Source organism: Dermacentor variabilis, chromosome 4, assembly GCF_050947875.1.
Source record: "Dermacentor variabilis isolate Ectoservices chromosome 4, ASM5094787v1, whole genome shotgun sequence".
NCBI lineage: Eukaryota > Metazoa > Arthropoda > Arachnida > Ixodida > Ixodidae > Dermacentor > Dermacentor variabilis.
The window spans coordinates 55,743,644-55,762,612 of NC_134571.1; the positions used below are offsets into that span (position 1 = coordinate 55,743,644).

The 18,969-nt window shown below is 46.7% G+C and overlaps 1 protein-coding gene across 1 annotated transcript; it reads right to left on the reverse strand.

Moving 5' to 3' along the window:
- Nucleotides 1-1,317: 1,317 nt before the first annotated feature.
- On the reverse strand, nucleotides 1,318-18,398 carry LOC142578209 (uncharacterized). The gene is made up of 12 exons (XM_075687611.1): nucleotides 18,269-18,398; nucleotides 18,064-18,146; nucleotides 17,057-17,139; nucleotides 16,503-16,655; nucleotides 13,178-13,299; nucleotides 12,659-12,740; nucleotides 10,595-10,744; nucleotides 10,425-10,460; nucleotides 8,099-8,188; nucleotides 5,573-5,641; nucleotides 5,377-5,466; nucleotides 1,318-1,455 (listed from the first exon to the last, which is right to left on the reverse strand). The coding sequence occupies exons 5-12, from the start codon at nucleotides 13,285-13,287 to the stop codon at nucleotides 1,318-1,320; spliced, it is 765 nt and encodes a 254-aa protein (XP_075543726.1). The 5' UTR covers nucleotides 13,288-13,299; nucleotides 16,503-16,655; nucleotides 17,057-17,139; nucleotides 18,064-18,146; nucleotides 18,269-18,398.
- Between the last annotated feature and the right edge of the window lie 571 nt (nucleotides 18,399-18,969).

An 18,969-nucleotide genomic window follows, 5' to 3' on the forward strand; every position in this document is an offset into this window, starting at 1 on the left:
CCAACCGCGGCATCAAAATAATCTGACTCAAAACGCTACTGCTGCGCGACTCGACAACCACGCGCGCCGACGACGGCCATGCCCTCTCTCTCCTGCGCGACAGCGTTCCCGGAAAAGCCCCCCTCGCCCACGGGGGAGCAGCTTCGAGCTTTCGCTTTCTGTCTTCGTTAGCTTATCAAGCCGACCGCTGTTTACGTAGCGACGTAATGAAACGTTTCGTTGTGCGTTATGTCGCCACGTGCTTGATTATTCCCTCTCCGCAGCTGGTAAAGCTCCAGACCGCTGCGCCAGCGCTCGAGTACCCGTTTTCAGAGCGGCAACGAACCCGCGGTTTGAACGACACAGTAATACATAGCTGGCGTTGCTACCTGCGGAACGCTCTGTGAACAACTTGGAGGTAGTCTGTATGGGTGTGCCGTTGTCCTGCGCCTCTATAAGTAATCTGATCGCACTGGCCGATGGGCTGCGTCCTTAATTTTTAAGCAGAAGACGCCTCCAGTGATGCGAGAGCCCATAGCTTGGTGCTATAATGCACGCGTAGAATTGAAATGGTTCCTGTAAACACAACGGCTCTCAGGCAGCATAACTGAACCAATTTTTATTTTTAAAGTTACGATAGCCTGTATAAAATGTGAAGAATGCATTAAACTCAATTGGTGCAGTGTCTGAAAATCACAAAGCTATATATTTACCTAAGGAACGCCATGGAACGGGGATCCAGTGGAGCGATGAGGATTTGCGTTACGGGAGGACTTGGGAGCGAACTTACAAAGCTCTTTGTTCATATAGGAGATATATATCATTTGCCTTCCGCCTTTATTATTAGCCACCAGTGGTTGGGCTGACCGTCAGCGCAGGGCCCAGACTCTCAACATGAGCGGCGTTCCCCGAGAACAGTGCTGGAGAGCTTGACCCACTAGAAAGCGACGGAGAGGATGGCCCAGTACAGTGTTCTTCTTCTTCTTCGCTGCAATATGTTCAGCAACACGGTCGGTTTGCGTCTGTGCTTACAAATACTTCAAGCGTAAGAGGTTTTTCGTTAATATGGGGCCCTGGTGTTGGCGAAGTCACGCCGTCAACTGCGGTGCCGGAGTGACGCCCTTTTAATGCGACCAGGTCTGGCTACACCACAGCGGTAAAAATGGAACTGGCGGCTTGCGCGCCACAAAGCTGCGCCAAGAAGGAAGGCGAGCAGCGACAAGCAGCAGCGTAAATGACCGTGCATAGCAGGGTCGTACGTGGCGCTTGCAACGGTTAAAGGCGCTTTAGTAACCGCTTCAGGGCGCACTTTAGTACACGAAGACGTAAACTAAGCACTTACACGGACTCCTCGACCTCAACTCCTTCGTACATGTAGTCGTCCATTCGCATCAGATACTTGGCGAGCTTAAGGTTGATCACTATAGTGGCCGAGAAAAATAAGCTGACGAGCCACAGGGCGAACCACACACCGTTCTGTAAAAATGAATGAATGAATGAATGAATGAATGAATGAATGAATGAATGAATGAATGAATGAATGAATGAATGAATGAATGAATATGGATCACTGCCGAAGAAGTAGAAAAATGTCAACAGAAGTTCCTAAACATGCAAGGGTCAAACGATTATTCGCTTTACTACCCCCAGGGCGTGCTTTAACTCCACTCAGTACACATATTAGGGCAGAACGAAGGTGAAAGCGACGAACAAAGAAGACAAAAAATATTGTTTCTTTTGCAGTTTCGCTCAAATGGCGAAGCATCGATTGCGATAGCAGATCATTAGAGAACTATACGCCGTAAGGTTAGTAGTTTTATCCGTCGTTTTAACTTGTAAACATTCGCTTACTAACTAAATTAACGAGCATGGTGTCCAACGCACACAGGCAAACATGAACACATTTCACACGATGATCCCAGACACTGGCTGTCGAAACGCTGGCGTGAGGAAGAGCGGCAGCATCAGCGAGGGAATTGCCCTTCGCGCTGCCTCTCTCTTCAACGCAGACTAAGCAGAGAGAACACAGCGCACACGAAGCCATCAGCTCTCGGCACGCCTAGACTGTTTCCCCACTGTGCGGCTGCGCTCAGCCGCGCCATACGCAGCCGCCGCCGGAGTAGAAGACGGCCTACTTCTTGCCTTGCGCGTACGAAATCGAGCTACCTTCCTTCTCGGTTCACCCTCGCATGCTTTCACTCACACCCACAGCATACGGCGCGTGACCACGATGCTATCGCACATGGCCTTTATACGGAACATCACGGTGACGGCGACGGAAATTCGCCTGGAGTGACGATATAATTGCTAGCGCAATGAAAAAAAGACAAGTCATTACGACGTTGTCACGGCGTGCACAGCCACCTGTCCATCCGTGTGGGAAACACTCGCTGAACGCGTAAATATTGGTTTAAGGAGGCCCTGCAACACTAATTGAGCATGGTAAATAAATCATGCTTAATTCGAGACAATGCCTCAGGGGTACATCAGACATATATTAGTCAATTACATGCAGTGGAAAACGCACAATCTTGTTCTAAAAATCAGGCGTGCTTTCCCGCGAAGTCCTTTCGTGTAGAATTTGTGTTCACATACTCATTTGAAGAAGAGTAGATGCGCAGAACGATCGTGGTGTTTTTGCGTTTACAGTTCAGTCTTTGTAAAACGCGCTTTACAAGTCGTTCGATGAGAATGAATGGAAGACTGCGCCGTCTCTGTGGAGCCGTTGGCTGCTTGTATTTATTGCCGGCTTTGACGTACACAAACAATACACATAAGATAAAACATGTCAACAAGGATTTCGCTGGCACGACATATTAAATTTTTTTCAATACTACCAGTTTGTCTAGCATGTCAATCCATGTTGGCTGTTCAGGGAGTGCCCGATGGGCATACCTTAACAGTACTACTGCTTCAATAAAGTGATGGCGTGTAGGTCGCGAATCGGCATCAGCATTGTTGAACTGCGTTCTAGCTTTCCACAAACTGTGGAGGCCCAGGAGCATTATAGCGTCATACGGCAAAGCCTCTGTTTCCACCGGTAAGAATCTTATTCCATGTGGATATAAAGGTAACTCTTTAACGTCCTTTGTAGCACATCCCAGAAAAAAGATGGGATCCCAGCAATCTAGAAACGTTGGCTGCAAAGGCGTTGAGATTGATAAAGACGCACTGCACCGGTTGCCGCTAGACGCGCAGCTTCGGCTGTCCTGGTTAGAGCGCCTCGGGCAGCCAGAATTCAAGCAGCGAAAAGACATTTATTTATTTGTTGTCAGCTGTCAAGCATTTTAGGTCGGCGTTGAAAAGCGGGGCCCATAGTCGAGTTGGCTACACGATCGAGCCCGCGCGGCCACTGGCACAGTACGAATCAACCACGGAGGCGAGCCTGCTGAACTAATGCACGCGATAGCGTTAAGAGCCCTGCGTCGCAGAAAATCCGGCGTCGATGTCCGCAAGATAAAAATCATCCCGAACCATGCATCCCGATCGACGCAGGCTTTCCGCGTGGCGCATAGACGTTACTGTAACAATTGTATTTCTCAAAGTAAAATACCTCAGAAAATGTGTTAAGTACGACTTACACACAACCTATAGACATGATGGGGTTGGATTGCACTTTGAATGTATGAGAGAACATAATTATGTTACGCAGAAACTCAAACACAAAACCATTTTCCAGCTGCTGTTTGAGGTGCGTTCTTGCAGGAGCGGCACGCCCCGCTCGGTTCCTTAGAAAACCATCCCGATGGCGCTCCGTTCCGCGTGCCCGCGGCAGTAGCGAAGCCCGCCGTTGTGGGGAAAGAACAAAATGAACCAGAAAGCTTGTCTTCGTTCATATTGTTCGTCGTCAGCTTTTCCAGGAAAATATTACGGTTACATAGGCTGCATGCAGTTGACGTGAAACGTGAAAAGCAGTCGGGGATCTTTGAATCGCGCTCCACTCTTGAAAGCAAAGCTTATGCGTCTTCCCAATTTTTTGAACTGCTTTCAACGCGCCGCACTAAGCGACAGAGCTGGATCGACTGTGCTCGCCATTGCAGCATATAAGCGCTTTACAATGCTCTGTACCTACTCAACTGTAAGTTGAGGAACAGCTTCCGAGTTTAGCGTGTCGAAGACGCCAAAACCAGAAGTAGTGATGCGTATGTGAACATCCAAAACCAAATTTAACTGCGCCCCCCCCCCCCATGACGTCCAGTGGGTTGAGCGCCTGCGGGCACCACACCACTCCGCCGTAGCCTCCACGGTGCGAGCCGGCGAAGGTGGGGCGGAAACATCGCGGGGTGGGATGAAGGGTCATCTTTGAATGACGATAACTCCGCTTCTACTGAACTTATTCAAATAGTTTTTGCTTCTAGAAACTTCTAAAAATGGGCTGCTGCAAGAACAATCTTTTCCATGACTTCAATAAAAATAAAGTGTTGCAGGGCTCCTTTGAATTCCGCTTGTTCAGATTCCATGGAGCGTTACTCATGGACGCTTTCTGGGGCCCAGTTAATACATTGGGGGCCCAATTCACAAAGCTTTTGCTGGTAATTGCTCGTAGGCATTCGCCGGCAGCCTTCGCTAATAATATGTCAAGTATCAACAATGGGTTGCATGTTCTCCTACGAACAATTCTAGCGTAAGACGTTTCCGTGAACGCGGGCTCTGGTTCGCAATTGTTCTTTCTCATTGGCCGGCCACCTATGCAAATGGTCTGTCCAGCATTCGTATTGGTGGGGATTAACTATTATGAGCAATTAGAGCGTAAGGAATTTTTGTGCATGCAGACCCCGATTCCGGCTTTTTTTTCTTTTTTTCAGTAGTAAAAAGCAGTCACAACGTCCATTTTAGCCAATTAGAGATTGCAAAGCTGCGGCATTTGAGCGCGCCAGTCATAGTCGCTGTTTGGAACCATTTAGCATTGTTGTTTGTTCCGAAGAGCGTCTAGAGTGCGTTGTGCTGTTCAAAGAAACATACAATAAATTTCGAACTTCAAAAAGCAAAGCTGGAATTTGCGGATAAGTTGCCTTAAATAAAGTAAGAGAGCGAGTCGAAAGCTTCGACCATTAAAAAAGAAAGCAATAAAGAAGAACAACACTTATGCCAATTTGCCGAACAGGGAAGAAGCGTGAGGGAAACTATTAATGCGCACCACTGTGCCTGCACGCAATCCAGTCAATTTTAACGCGACTTTGCAGCAGCCTTGAACAGCAATGTCTCATATTCGCGGAGCTCTTAGGAACACATCTGGCCCTTGCGCCATGAAACGTCACACACGAAACAAGTGTGAGTACCTTGGACAGCCACATGTTCGTCTTTACTTAAACCGAGCCACATGTTTGGCTCGGGTTAGGCTGTTAATGCAAGTGTAGCCGCCGTGCGACTACATTTGAAGTGCATACCGCAGCTTACCAGGTTCGCGAGTACCGCGTAGCAGAAGACGTTGAAGCTCCTCTTGTAGATGGTGGCCACTTGTAGGCAGCTACTTACGTGGCTGTAGAACTGTATGGAATGCACAGGGAACGTAACACAGATTGATGGCCCCCCCACATACTCTTGCTTGAAGTGCCGAAAACCTCTCTTAGATAAAAAATATATATATTCTTACGCGATCAGTCAACCTCTGTATGGTACTTAGATGACCACCCACTCTGGCCCGGATGAAACTGTAGTGGTCCTGCGCGAGAAGCATGCTTATGTTTAGGAACAAAAGTATATGATATTTGAGATTCACAATGACCATCGAGCTTTTCGAGGCTATGCAAATCTTCTATCCGCTTACTTTGACTCATAAAAATAAAGTAACAGACCGACTCTGGGGCGAACCTCTTCGCCTAATTGTAATGCCCGTCTCCTCTAATAGGTTATAAACCTTCTTCTCTTCAATTAATCTTTATTCATTCATTCACGAACTTAACTTACCAAAGCATCTCTGGCACTACAAGGTACGATTAATCATAGTCGATGCTTCAGTATAAGTTGAACAAATGTTGTTCTTTTAGTGTGCAACTAAATTTAACAGAACGAATTTCTTTTTTGTGTTTTACGTGGAACGTCCTTCAGTTTTGTCTGCATTAGGGGTATAGCTTGTGAAAACCGCATGTAACAAAAACATGTTAAAATACTATCGCTTATACCTTTGCACCCGTACCACACGTGCGCTTCGCTTTGATATCGTTGTGTAGAGCAAAGAAGCAATTACTCGATCATGCTTGTGTTGCCTGCACAGATGGTGCCGTTGTCGCGCCGCGAATGACGCAATCAAAGCTAAATTTAGCTTTTCGTTCGGCGTTCAGAGAAGCGTGTAGCTCGGCAGTACGTTCCTCGATCCGAGCAGAAATTTGAGACATCTAATTATGCCATTGTAGGCGTAATTCAACGAGCTCAAATTGGTGCTCATGAGAACTTTAACACTTACAATTGTGTAATTTATTTCACAATTTGACGGTCGCTCGCCTGTGGCGCCTCCGCGTTCGATGCGCGAAGTCCAGAAGTGGCGTGCAGAGACTCGAGCAGCGCGGCAGGGAGATGCATATTCGCGCCCACCACATTTGACCACGGCGGGCCCACTACGAATAGGGAGCGAGCACGATTACAAGATTAGATCGCATAGGAAACCCCCTAGCTTTGTCATAGGTTTAACAGTTAATCTTTGTAATGCGTGAATAAATGTCGCTTGTGTATTTTGTTACATCATTTCTGTACTCTATAGTGCCCACACACCCTCAGCGACGCTCACAAGACGTTTCACGTATAGTCCATTGCGGGTGCATCTACAATACAAACTATACCCGCCATGGTTGCCCGGTGGCTATGGTGCTAGGCTGCGGAGCACGAGGTCGCGGGATCGAATCCCAGCCACGGCGGCCGCATTTCGATGGGGGCGAAATGCGAAAACACCCGTGTACTTAGATTTAGGTGCACGTTAAAGAACCCCAGGTGGTCGAAATTTCCGGAGTCCTCCACTACGGCGTGCCTCATAATCAGAAAGTGGTTTTGGCACGTAAAACCCCATGATTTAATTTTTCATCGCACGTCTAGTTAGAACTCTGTTGTCGGCATCTATGAATTTTTGCAAAGCCCCAATGGTAAGGCTGTTACCAGTGCGACAAGAAAACACCCTTAAGGATCTAAACGTTTTTACACTGTATATCATACTCTATACGGTGTGTTAAGGGAAGCCAGAGTGTACAAAATCTGGCCGTTTCGCCCGAAAGGCAAAGCGTAGAAATCATTAGCAAGGTTCATCGCTGCGCTTGGACTCCTCGGACGGTGCTCTAACTGAATGTTCTTGCGACATGACGGCGCGACGTAGTACGCAAGGCAATTCTGTCTGTGCAAGAAGGAAGAGCGCCATGCAGCAGCTAGCGCAGGCATATATGACAACGCTTGCGCGATGAAGAGCGTCGCCAGTGGCGTTACAGGCGTTGCACCAAAATGGCGCGTAAGAGATGACACCGACGGGAAACCGCCGGCGTTAGTCGGCGGTTCGAGGTTAGTCAAGTGACGTTTACTGTCCCATTGCGCTCGGAGCAGCGCATGCACGCAGCAGCTCAGCAGGAACTGTAGTGCGATTGCAGTGGCGTGCGCACAACGTTCATGCCAGCCGCGATAGGCAGAACCAGCTACCCTGGCTCCACCACCGAGTCGATTGAGCATAGCGTTGAGAGTGCGCTGACTTCATTTCATATTTCTTGAAGCCAAAGCACACACCTCATCTCTGGAGGCCCGTGCGCGAGCCGCGCTTGCACCGTCGAGTGCAACAGCGCGACAGCGGTGGCGCCGAGGCCATTTTTGAACCCCGAGCGTCCGTGTATAATTGCTATCGCAATAAAAAAAAGATACGCAAAACAAGAAGCGAAAGGGCGGAAATGTTTAGTTGTGTTAGCGAGGGAGCAGGTTGGGGGCTCTGCTGTTCGTTCTTCCAGAAAAGTAGGGAACGTCAAAAAGGGAGAAAGATCTACACGTATAAGCAGACGTTGCAAGTCCAGTGTCTAATATCCCCAGGAAGCAGGTAACAAGAAGCGTTGCGGTGTCAACTCGCGCCTCTCTTCTATATGAACAATCGCCGCTTCTTTGACTAACGTTGTTGGCAGAACTTGTGGCGAGTTTTCCGCTGAAGTACCATGCTTACGTCGTTCATCTTGACGCTGATGGTGTTCTCCATGGCGTCCCAGCAGTCGTATAACGTCTTCTCGGCCTCCCTCCATTTGACCACGTGTGCCTGCGATATAGGTTGTTGCGAGTTGCGTCGGAACGGTGTTGTGGTGCGACAAGACGCGACCTCTGGTTCTTACTCGGAGAAACTGCCTGGTCGATTGCACTTGTTTCACGGTTTGTACTGTCAACGCCGAGCATTAAACCATCGCATCACTTAAAGTGGAGGTATGAGTCAGGTGTACTTATACTGTTAGAGTAAATTAGGACTAACCCAATCGAATGCCAAAAATGTAATTTTTATATCAGCAGAAAGGTGTCCCTCGTGCTGATATAAAAATTATATTTTGACATTTTTTTAAGAAAGGAGGAAACGTATAGGTTGCCTCCTTTCTCCCAATTTGTCATACACACCGTTCTGCAAATACGGATCCACGGGCCCGTTATTCAAAAAGCAGTTTGTGCTCTATAGAATCCTTTGCAAAACTCGACCCAATTGTGATGCCGAATATTTTGTTAGAGGAAGCAAGCGACCAATAACGAACTAAATGTTTTGTGAATTTTTGGCCAGTCTTAAAAATACTAAAAATACGCATTGTTATTTATATAACGCTTTCATGCGCCTACTCCCCATTTCCCTTCTATCAGCACGTCGTAACTCCTCACAAAACCTTTCGAGACACATTGAAACCGAGGAACACGCATAATGCACACGGGGCCCGGACGCGCAGTTTGAAATATAGAGGCGCGTTGTGTCCCGTATTCAGAATTCTGAAGAAACAGCACTGGCAACGGGACGACGACAACACGTAGCCTTGTTGTCGGCACTATTTGTTCAAGTCGACGTTCTCCAACTATATCCCTAATTAGCACTCTTGTCCGATACTCTACTTTCCTCCTCGGAGCGGTTACAGCAAGCGAGGTTGGATTCACAAAATTTGCATGCGAGGGCTGCCTGGTAGCGGCAATAATCTGGACATTACGTCGAGCGCTATCATGTCAATAGCGAGCACGCGAGCGCCAGCTAGTGAGGAAATGCTCTTACAAAATAGGACGAGCCGAATTAACAAAGCTTCTTCTTCGGTAAGCACGTGCTACTTATTATTAAAAGGACGCCTTCCCTTTTAATATGTACGTCATCACGATTGCTTGCACATCTGCTCTTACGAACAGTTCTAACTTAAGTACCTCTTTTTTGTATAAAGGCCCTAATTAACAAAGTTTTTCGTTCGTAAGCAAGGTTTGTCATTGACCGGCTACTTTCGCAAGTATAACAATCGCTCTTACGATTGGCTACCAAATGTTCTTACGAACCGCTCTAGCATAGGAATCGTTCTGGGACGCCTTCATATGTCCCATATTCACAAAATTATGGGCTGAATTCACAAAGTTTATCGTTTTTAAAAGATCTGCTAATTCTTAATCTTTTCTAATGTTGCTTTCGCTATTATATACGGCGCGCGTCTTTTTACGGATCGCTTCTTAGATTCAACCCTGAATTCCTTGAATGCCCTAGGCATTGTTACGATTGGCGTGAAGCGCCATGCGCAAATTGGATCATCGAGAAACCATGCCTAATCGGAAATCGCAGGGTAGATCCAAAATTTCTATGGGAGTCTCAGGTGGTTCCCGGCTTGGCTGGCGCCCCGCAGTGATTACGGGCCCCTCTGTGTGTGTGCGGGACAGGGGGGAGGAGGGGGGGGCGCATTCCGATAACTATGCGAGTCAAAGGAAGCACCGTCTTTCTCGAACCAAACGGACCCACGGGTTACTGCCAACGGAGGCGAGCGCGAGCAACATCGCCCAGGAGAGTGGGAGCAGCCACCAATCACCTACCGAACTTGGTACATACCATGTGACGTTGGCGTGAGCAAAAGCCCGCCTACGATTTTAGCGGGCTTATATTAAGCAGTGCCGCAATGTATCTGTATGTATCCTCTTCTTTCTTTCCTGCTTCGTTATCATGCAATAAACAGTGCAACTTTTGCACTAGAAATTGTATCGCCCTGCTTGGTCGCGATGGTCTCCCGGACTCCTGCGGCCTGCTGACAACGTCACGCTACCCAGTAGTAACACCGGTTGAGGTTCAAGTAACCGGCGTCGCAACACTATGCAGGCAACTGCGTTTGCAGAACAGCAGTGCTAAGTGGCTCAAGGCGCTGAAGCCAATTCAAGACGCAGAAGAAGAACGTTCCATGTCAAATCTTTATACATGGTGCGCCGTAAGCACCGAAAGAACGTAGCAGTGATTGGCAGGCTGACTTTGAGAAAGCTTCCCCACTGCCTTTTAACGTGACTCTTACCTTCGCACTAGAGATGTCGTTTATGGGACCTTTATGCTATAGAAAGGATAAAAAAGAAGGGGAGGGGAGGGAGATAAGATGTTAACATTCTGGCAGCAGAGGACATAATTGTTACACTTTACTGCCGTTATATTGGACAAATCCTCTTCTACAGCAATTTGTACACTTACCGTGTCGGTAGACAATGAGTTGTCGAGCTTTTCCACAGGGGTCGCCAGGTCCGCCAAGTCGGTTCCTATGAGACCCTTCCAGTCATCGCTGTAGCCTTTGGCGCTGAATGCAGTCTTGTTAATCAGCTTGAGCAGATATTTTGGCGGATTCTAAGAAAAGATATGAATCCAAATGCTCACAAGTCCAATTTTGCTCGGCTTATAATAGTTTTAAGAAACTACTGCAAAGATAACGTTACCGTGGCGTCATTATTTCGTCTTTGCAATGCGATGCAGCAAAGCTAGATGTTCTGGATAACTATACTGCACAACAGCTTCTTCAAAACAGTGAAGCGCAAATATTAACGAATATTAAGACTCTTCTCCGCAATAAAGGTAAGTATGAAGAATGAAAAATAAAGTAATTTTCCACAGTTAAACTTGCGGTGATGTTTGTCCCACGAGAATGCAGAATGTCTTTGGATGGGCGGAACCATACAAGTAAGCTCGTCTGGAAATCCCAGTTATTCATTATATCTGAAACACGGTGTCAATCCATACAAGGATTCATCGTTACAACCGTGCAATGTTTCCTTCTAACAAATGAGGGTGCACGCAAGCCTGATTCTAAACACATTGGCTTATAGTCACAAAGAAGCTTTTAAGCTATAATTGTTCGTAAGAGAAAATTTCGGTTAATCCTGATGCTGGGGATACTAGCAGAAGCAGCCGCCCAGTAGCAAAGAGCACTTTCGAATGAAAAGCATGGCGAATTGGACCCCAGAGACCGAATCCACGCGCAAAGCTTTTCCTTAGCTAATAGTATGTCCAGCATCAGGATTAACGGAAATTTTATCTTACGAACTTGCGTAAGGGGCCTTTACGAACACGGGATCTGGTTCCACATTCACAAATCTTTTCTTTCGTAAGACTTTCGCGCTATTGGCCGGCCACCTTCGATTACACGTTCGCCATCGCGATTGACGGACGCCTGTTTTCTCAAACCATTTTATAGCGTGTGAATAAACAGAGGCCATATTACGTGACGATTCTTCTCATTTTACTTTTTCATTGTCATTGGCTGGCATAAGACGGCACCTTCCGTATAGCAGATATCGGCCGCTCGCCGCGGCGGATGCTAAGAAATAAGTGCAATTGAACGAAAATAATTCTCCCCTCTTAAAAAAAAGTTTGCACCCTTTGGAGCTCATCTCCTTCCGCAACAATAATCGCCGTCTTGCGCGCATTTCTTTCTTTAACGCTGTGCACCCGATACTTGCAGGTCATAAACGACATAATGACATGCACGTTATCAGCGTGACATTGCATTCTTGACAGGAAAGTATAGCGAGGGCAGAGTTTTCAAGAAAAGACACGCAAGCAAGGCAGATGACGATTATCGTTGCAGGACGAGATAAAGCATAAAGGGTGCAAAATTTTAAGAGTGTCTTTAAGGGGTTTCATTCGGTTCGATAAGCAGCAGCAAGAAACGCAACGGCTGCACCGAAGCTGAGCAAAGGCCATATTTTGAAACGATCCACTTCGACGTTACTATCGCCTCGGTGATAGTATCGCCGACGTGGATCGTTTCGGAATACGGCCCCAAGTTGACGAGCTGAGTCTAAGCCACGTGATAGCGATTGAGCTTGCGAAGCTTTCAATTGTTTTCTTTACATCTAATACGGGCCCAGGTGTGTGAGCGCGTCACCCTGAATATTTTTCATGTTTTTGGAAAAAAATTAGCACACAGAACCGAGCCCCACATTTACGAAAAGAGCCCTTGCGCCAGAACTGTATATACCATCAGATATACCAGGCTTACCAGCTTTTTATGGAGTTGGCATGTTGTTAATAAAGGAGGTCGTCAATTGAGAAACGGCTTTTACGAACGACAAGGTTTGTGAATTCGGCCCGTGCTCTAAACACAATCCCGCGCGTTGCTTCCGTTCTTGCTTCTTATAAGTGCTCTTACGGTTGTGGTGGGCTTAGGTCTGTTCTCTCTCTGTGTTCACCGACAGAAAAATTCCATAATTGTGACACATCCAGTGCCAATACTGGCACTAACATGTATGCGCATGTACTCACGGCTACTATGTACGCTGCTTCGAGTGACTTGAGATCACTGAGGCTAGTAGTCGCCAGCAGTGTATCGTTTTTGGCACAGTTCCTGCATCGAATCAAAATCATATTTTACACAACTCGTAAGACATCGCGGCACAGACAGGTAAATGGCAGGCTGCGCGACTCTTATAAGATGTATTTCGGTTTTTCATACTAATTATCGTCAACATTTTGATGCTATTACCCGTTGCTAACGTGATAGAGAAAAAGAAATATGTTTGTAAATCGTGAGCACTTTTAGTTTCGATACATAGCGCAATTGTTATTATTACGCTCTTTTTCACAAGAATACGCGTACACATGTCCTTCTGCTAACATTAGTTAATTAGTTCGGTAAATCACTGCGAATTCGGACTTCCATTCTGATATTAAGGCGCAATGTTGCTCAAAACAGTTTAGCAGCCGTGTTTCGGTGTGCAAAAAATTCGCGATCCATGGTCCACCGTTTATGCGGAGAAGTGGGAATGCAGGCAAATTCTTCACCTGAGTACTATGCTGGGCTTCATGGTGGTATTATAGAGCTCGATGGCCTTGAGGTTATAGTCCGCCTGGTGTGCCACGTCGGAGTCGTCTTCCAGGTGTGGCACGAACATTGTGAGTACGATCTGAAATCAAAATGATAATTAAAAACAAAACAGTGGTGCAACTTCACAGTGCTGTGTCCCAGAGAATGGCCCCATTCCTTCCTAATCCCTTCCCAGTGTGATGTTCTATTTGAGCTAACGTAGAGCAGTCAAAAACATCAGCTACTATTCTATTTAACCTGAAAATCACGAGGGATGCATAAGAGAGCAAATTTGCATTATTTTCTTGATAAACCGTAGACGTAACAGTTCCAAGAGCTTATTTATTGATGCGGACCATAAAATGCGGAGAATAATCAGACTATGTCGCTGAACGAGTTAGTTCAGCTCTAGCCCCTGCGAGTCTCATCTAATTAATGCAATCTTGGCAAAAATTTTCAGCAAGAGTAGCGCAGTGCACAGAGTAGCACTGAGTCTTTCTTAATGCGATTAGCATTCTTCAGGAACTTCAGCCAGTTTGCAGTATCCCTGTCTATGTTTGTTTTCGGCTAATTGCTTTCCCGTCAACTTGTGATTCCGTAGTCCATGGTCTAATGGGTAGATTATCGGGCCGTTGTGCTGAGGAAACGGGGATAGCAACCAAGTGCCAGGTGAACTTCTGTCACTGCGTATGTGACAGTGGGTATATGCGGCCCTTCAATGAACCTATGAACCTCATTGACGCCAATTTGAGTGACTGGGAATGTGACACTAGGTGTGTGCCGCTCTTCGATGAACCTCTTTGACGCCAAATTGGGTCACTGGGGGTGTGACACTGGATATGTGCCGCTCGTCAAGGAACCTCTTTGACGCCAATTTGGGTGACTGGGAATGTGACACTGCGTATGTGTCGCCCTTCAATGAACCTCTTTGACGTCAACTTATGTCGCTGAGAATGTGACACTGGATATGTGCCGCTCTTCAAGGAACCTCTTTGACGCCAATTTGGGTCACTGGGAAACAGTGACAATTTGGGTCACTGAAAATGTGACCCTGGGTATGTGCCGCTCTTCAATGAACCTCTTTGACGCCAATTTGGGTCACTGAAAATGTGACACTGGGTATGTGCCGCTCGTCAATGAACCTCTTTGACGCCTATTTGGGTGACTGGGAATGTGACACTGGGTATGTGTCGCCCTTCAGTGAACCTCTTTGACGTCAACTTGGGTCGCTGAGAATGTGACACTGAGTATGTGCCACTCTTCAATGAACCTCTTTGACGCCAATTTGGGTCGCTGAGAATGTGAGACTCGGTATGTGCCGCTTTCAATGAACCTCTTTGACGTCAACTTGAGTGACTGGTAATGTGACACTGGATATGTGCCGCTCTTCAATGAACCTCTTTGACACCAACTTGAGTCACTGGGAATGTGACACTGGGTATGTGTCGCCCTTCAGTGAACCTCTTTGACGTCAACTTGGGTCGCTGAGAATGTGGCACTGGGTATGTGCCACTCTTCAATGAACGTCTTTGACGCCAATTTGGGTCGCTGGGAATGTGAGACTCGGTATTTGCCGCTTTCAATGAACCTCTTTGACCCCAACTTGGGTCACTGGGAATGTGACACTGGGTATGTGCCACCCTTCAATGAACCTCTTTGACGCCAACTTGAGCCACTGGGAATGTGACACTGGGTATGTGTCGCCCTTCAGTGAACCTCCTTGACGTCAACTTGGGTCGCTGAGAATGTGGCACTGGGTATGTGCCACTCTTCAATGAACCTCTTTGACGCCTATTTGGGTGACTGGGAATGTGACACTGGGTATGTGTCGCCCTTCAATGAACCTCTTTGACGTCAACTTAGGTCGCTGTGAATGTGACACTGGGTATGTGCCACTCTTCAATGAACCTCTTTGACGTCAACTTGGGTTGCTGGGAATGTGACACTAGGTATGTGCCGCTTTCAATGAACCTCTTTGACACCAACTTGAGCCACTGGCAATGTGACACTGGGTATGTGCCACTCTTCAATGAACCTCTTTGACGCCAACTTGAGCCACTGGGAATGTGACAATGGGTATGTGCCACTCTTCAATGAACCTCTTTGACGCCAATTTGGGTCACTGGGTATCTGCCAACTTAGGTCACTTGGAAATAAGACGCGTGAAAGTTCTTGTGGCCAGTGGGCGAAGAACCCGCTTGCTAGAACTCTTCCTTGCACTGGGTATGTCTCTATATATGAGCTACTGGAAATGGCACATCAGAGGCATCTTTAAAGATTCCACGAGGGCGAATTAAGTTACTCACGTTGTCGAGAAAAGTTAAACGATTGGTCAAGTAGGGCTCGCATATGTACTGCTGGGAGATCACGCCGCCCATCATGAATAGCACCGAAGACGGCGCCATGACAGTGCTGAAGAGCCACATGAAGAGTGTGCTCCTGCGACGCCAAGGAGCAATGACATGTAAGAATTATAAAATATTGTCATGATTCAGCGGGGAGCTTTCGCCACTGCGCGATGTATTAATGAGTGTCTTTAGATAAGCTTCACATCTGTAAACAGAGGAGCGTGGTGACTTGGACAATATTCTTAAACCTGGTAAGTTCTGGAAACATAACTCCTAGTCATTAAAGTTGACTTTGAAAGACATTCACGGTATTATTTGTAGAAAATGTACTTTATTTACAATTTATATGACGACTGCATATTTATGACATCATGCTCTGCAGCTTATCTGTTTAGGTTTTCCTTTTTTAGCGGGTTGACCTATTGTTTACCGACGCAGGCGAACAGCGCTCGGCGGCCGGCGAACTGGTTGACACGATGTCATGATACGGTACTTGGTTACGGCGACCGCGTTCCAGGGGGTCGAATGGAAAGATGCGCGTGCACCAAAATTTCGGCGGACGCAGAAAACCCTGCAAAATGATGGAATGCAATGTTTCCGGTATCCCCTCCTTCTCTAGCCTAAATACATTCGTGCTTATATGCTTAAACGTGGCTCGCTTTAACACAACCGTGGTACGCACTGGCGGCTAAATTCGCATCATTCTGAAGTAAATCATGCGAACGTGTCCGCAGTCTTTGCAAGACGTGTGATTAACTCAATATGCGTGACTTCTCGAAAAAAATTAATCTTTAAAATTTATTTAGGCCTTCTTTTTTTTGGGGGGGGGGTGAGGGGGGAGGGGGATATAGCCGCATGAAGCCCATGGTGCTGTCGCTTTGAGGCTTCATTTCTTGAGTATATACTTCCCGACGGGGCGTTCAAATTTAGCTGAGCGCAGAGATCTCACACGTACACGACAAGCAGAATTCCACACTGGTTGGAAAGAAAGCCGCGCTTGTTGGGCGGTATTTCCGGGCTGTGGACGAGGATTCCCAAGACGAAGCTTATGCCTGCGACGGACTCCAGCACAATGGCCGCCGTAGACGCTATCTTGCTGTATTCCTCTCTGAAATGTGTAAAATTGACAAAATTTCATTGGTGATACGGTGAACAAAGTTTCGATCGAAGGAAGACGGGAGACAAAAACACAAGAAGAGAGGGAATAGTCGGTGCTTTCTGTCGAACGCGAGGACGCGGCGGCAGAAGCAAGGGAGAGCACACAGCTCGGACTGGGTTGTTATGATCACTGTGTCTGAAGCCAACAATTCAGGTATAGCTTGTAAATATTGTCCCTTATGTGTGCTCTACTGGTTCGCTGACAAATTGCTTAAGTGACATGACACTTCCTGATTACGTCATTAATAGAGCCGACCAGATTCCACGGCAGATGGTAAACGCCAGATGAAATAGAAATAAATAACAATTGTATTCGTGCTACACTATGCAGTGCACTTGTGGAAAACTCACCCAGTGGCAAAGACTACGTCATACGGACTCAGGCTGCCGAGGACACCCATGCTTGACACGTTGGGGTAGCGTGTAGCGAGCACCTTGAGAAAAAAATAAAATAAAACGAACTTATAAGGACAGCCTGCGAGCTTGTAATTGTTGTGCCTAGAAAGGCACGAAAACTAAGCAGGCTACCGCGATTTTTAAGCTATTCTTTTCCTAAATTGACCCGCCGTGGTTGCTCAGTGTCTATGGTGTTGGGCTGCTGAGCACGAGGTCGCGGGATCGAATCCCGGCCACGGCGGCCGCATTTCGATGGGGGCGAAATGCGAAAACACCCGTGTGCTTAGATTAAGGTGCACGTTAAAGAACCCCTCGTAATCAAAATTTCCGGAGTCCTCCACTACGGCGTGCCTCATAATCAGAGAGTGGTTTTGGCACGTAAAACCCCAAATATTATTATTTTCCTAAATTCACGTCACTAATCTGGAAACACACTGTGAACAACGAGGTCGGACACAATGCCATGTGTTTATTGCATTGCATTTTCTTCATCCTGTTAGCGCTGTAATTCGTAGTCTTTATATATATATATATATATATATATATATATATATATATATATATATACGTTCTACGCGTAGTTACGCTGAAATTATTTTTTAAATATGTGCGCAATTGGATGCGCAAATTGATAACTCTTTTTATGGTAACGAGGAGCTAGAGACCTGACAGCACTTGCGCATATCTTTGAATGCACAATGGCATGCATTAATCAGTATGTGGAAGCTTTGTGGAGCGGTGTACAACGACTACGACACCTTTAACGGCCAAGCCTGCCGAAGCAATGCTGTAACTCGTCCAATGAATTATGCGCAACACATCCCGAGCGGTGTGACACGTGTACTCATTCAAATTCAGTGAGCCTGTTCATTTGTGCCGAACACGCATATCGGAAGTGGAAGAAGTCACCTCGTCTGCACACAAATGTCGACACTTTCTTTGCTAGTGTGCGCTTCACTTACGGCTGATTCCAAGAAGTTTATTTTCTTTATCCTGCCCAAGTCATTGCGGTCTATGTCGTCGAACTCAGTCTGAATAGGAGAGACTGGGGAGAGAGGAGAGTAAATGAACGACAAAAACACACATACGAAAAGTTAAGTTTTGAAATCTGGATCCGGGCTTTAAACATACTTATTGACAAATTTTCGGGCTTATTTAAACACTCACGCAACAGGAAGCTTTCTACAGAGGCGTTGAATTTTTCTTGGAAATCTTCGTGAATTGTTCGCGTCACCTGAGAAAGAGCAAAAAAATTAACACAACACTTTAATGTTTTCTGGTCTTTTGTATCGTACCCTCGAGTTGTAGTGACGGTGAAGGACCGCGATAACGGTGAGCGAAACGATGTGCGTGTGCCAATACAGACAAAGCTCTTGTCGAAAACAATAATTATGCAGAGTAACGTAGTGCCTAATACAACAACAGCTACTGTTGTTTAGGTGATTTTCAGGTAGCGATTCTTTCAGCACGAGTTTACTTGAAAACCTTAAAGCTTCTTTTTTGTCACAGAGCTCTCTATAGCGAAGACGTTTAGAGGGCTTTCATAACTCATCGTGCGGCGGCTACAAAGGGAGGCGGCAGTGATCGGCATGAAATGTCAATCGTAGAACCGCCAGCTATACTCAGCTCTATATCACACCGTCGGAACGAGCAGCCAGACGGCGGTGTATCACAATGTCTGTCTGTCTGTCTGTCTGTCTGTCTGTCTGTCTGTCTGTCTGTCTGTCTGTCTGTCTGTCTGTCTGTCTGTCTGTCTGTCTGTCTGTCTGTCTGTCTGTCTGTCTGTCTGTCTGTCTGTCTGTCTGTCTGTCTGTCTGTCTGTCTGTCTGTCTGTCTGTCTGTCTGTCTGTCTGTCTGTCTGTCCGTCC

What these genes read in the sequence shown, in the direction of transcription:
- LOC142578209 (XM_075687611.1), bottom strand. Translation starts at nt 13,287, where the DNA reads ATGTTCGTGCCACACCTGGAAGACGACTCCGACGTGGCACACCAGGCG. An exon ending in AAGCAGCGTACATAGTAGCC is followed by an intron (nt 10,745 to 12,658) that starts GTGAGTACATGC and finishes ATCTTTTCTTAG; the next exon opens with AATCCGCCAAAATATCTGCT. An exon ending in ACTCATTGTCTACCGACACG is followed by an intron (nt 10,461 to 10,594) that starts GTAAGTGTACAA and finishes TCCTTTCTATAG; the next exon opens with CATAAAGGTCCCATAAACGA.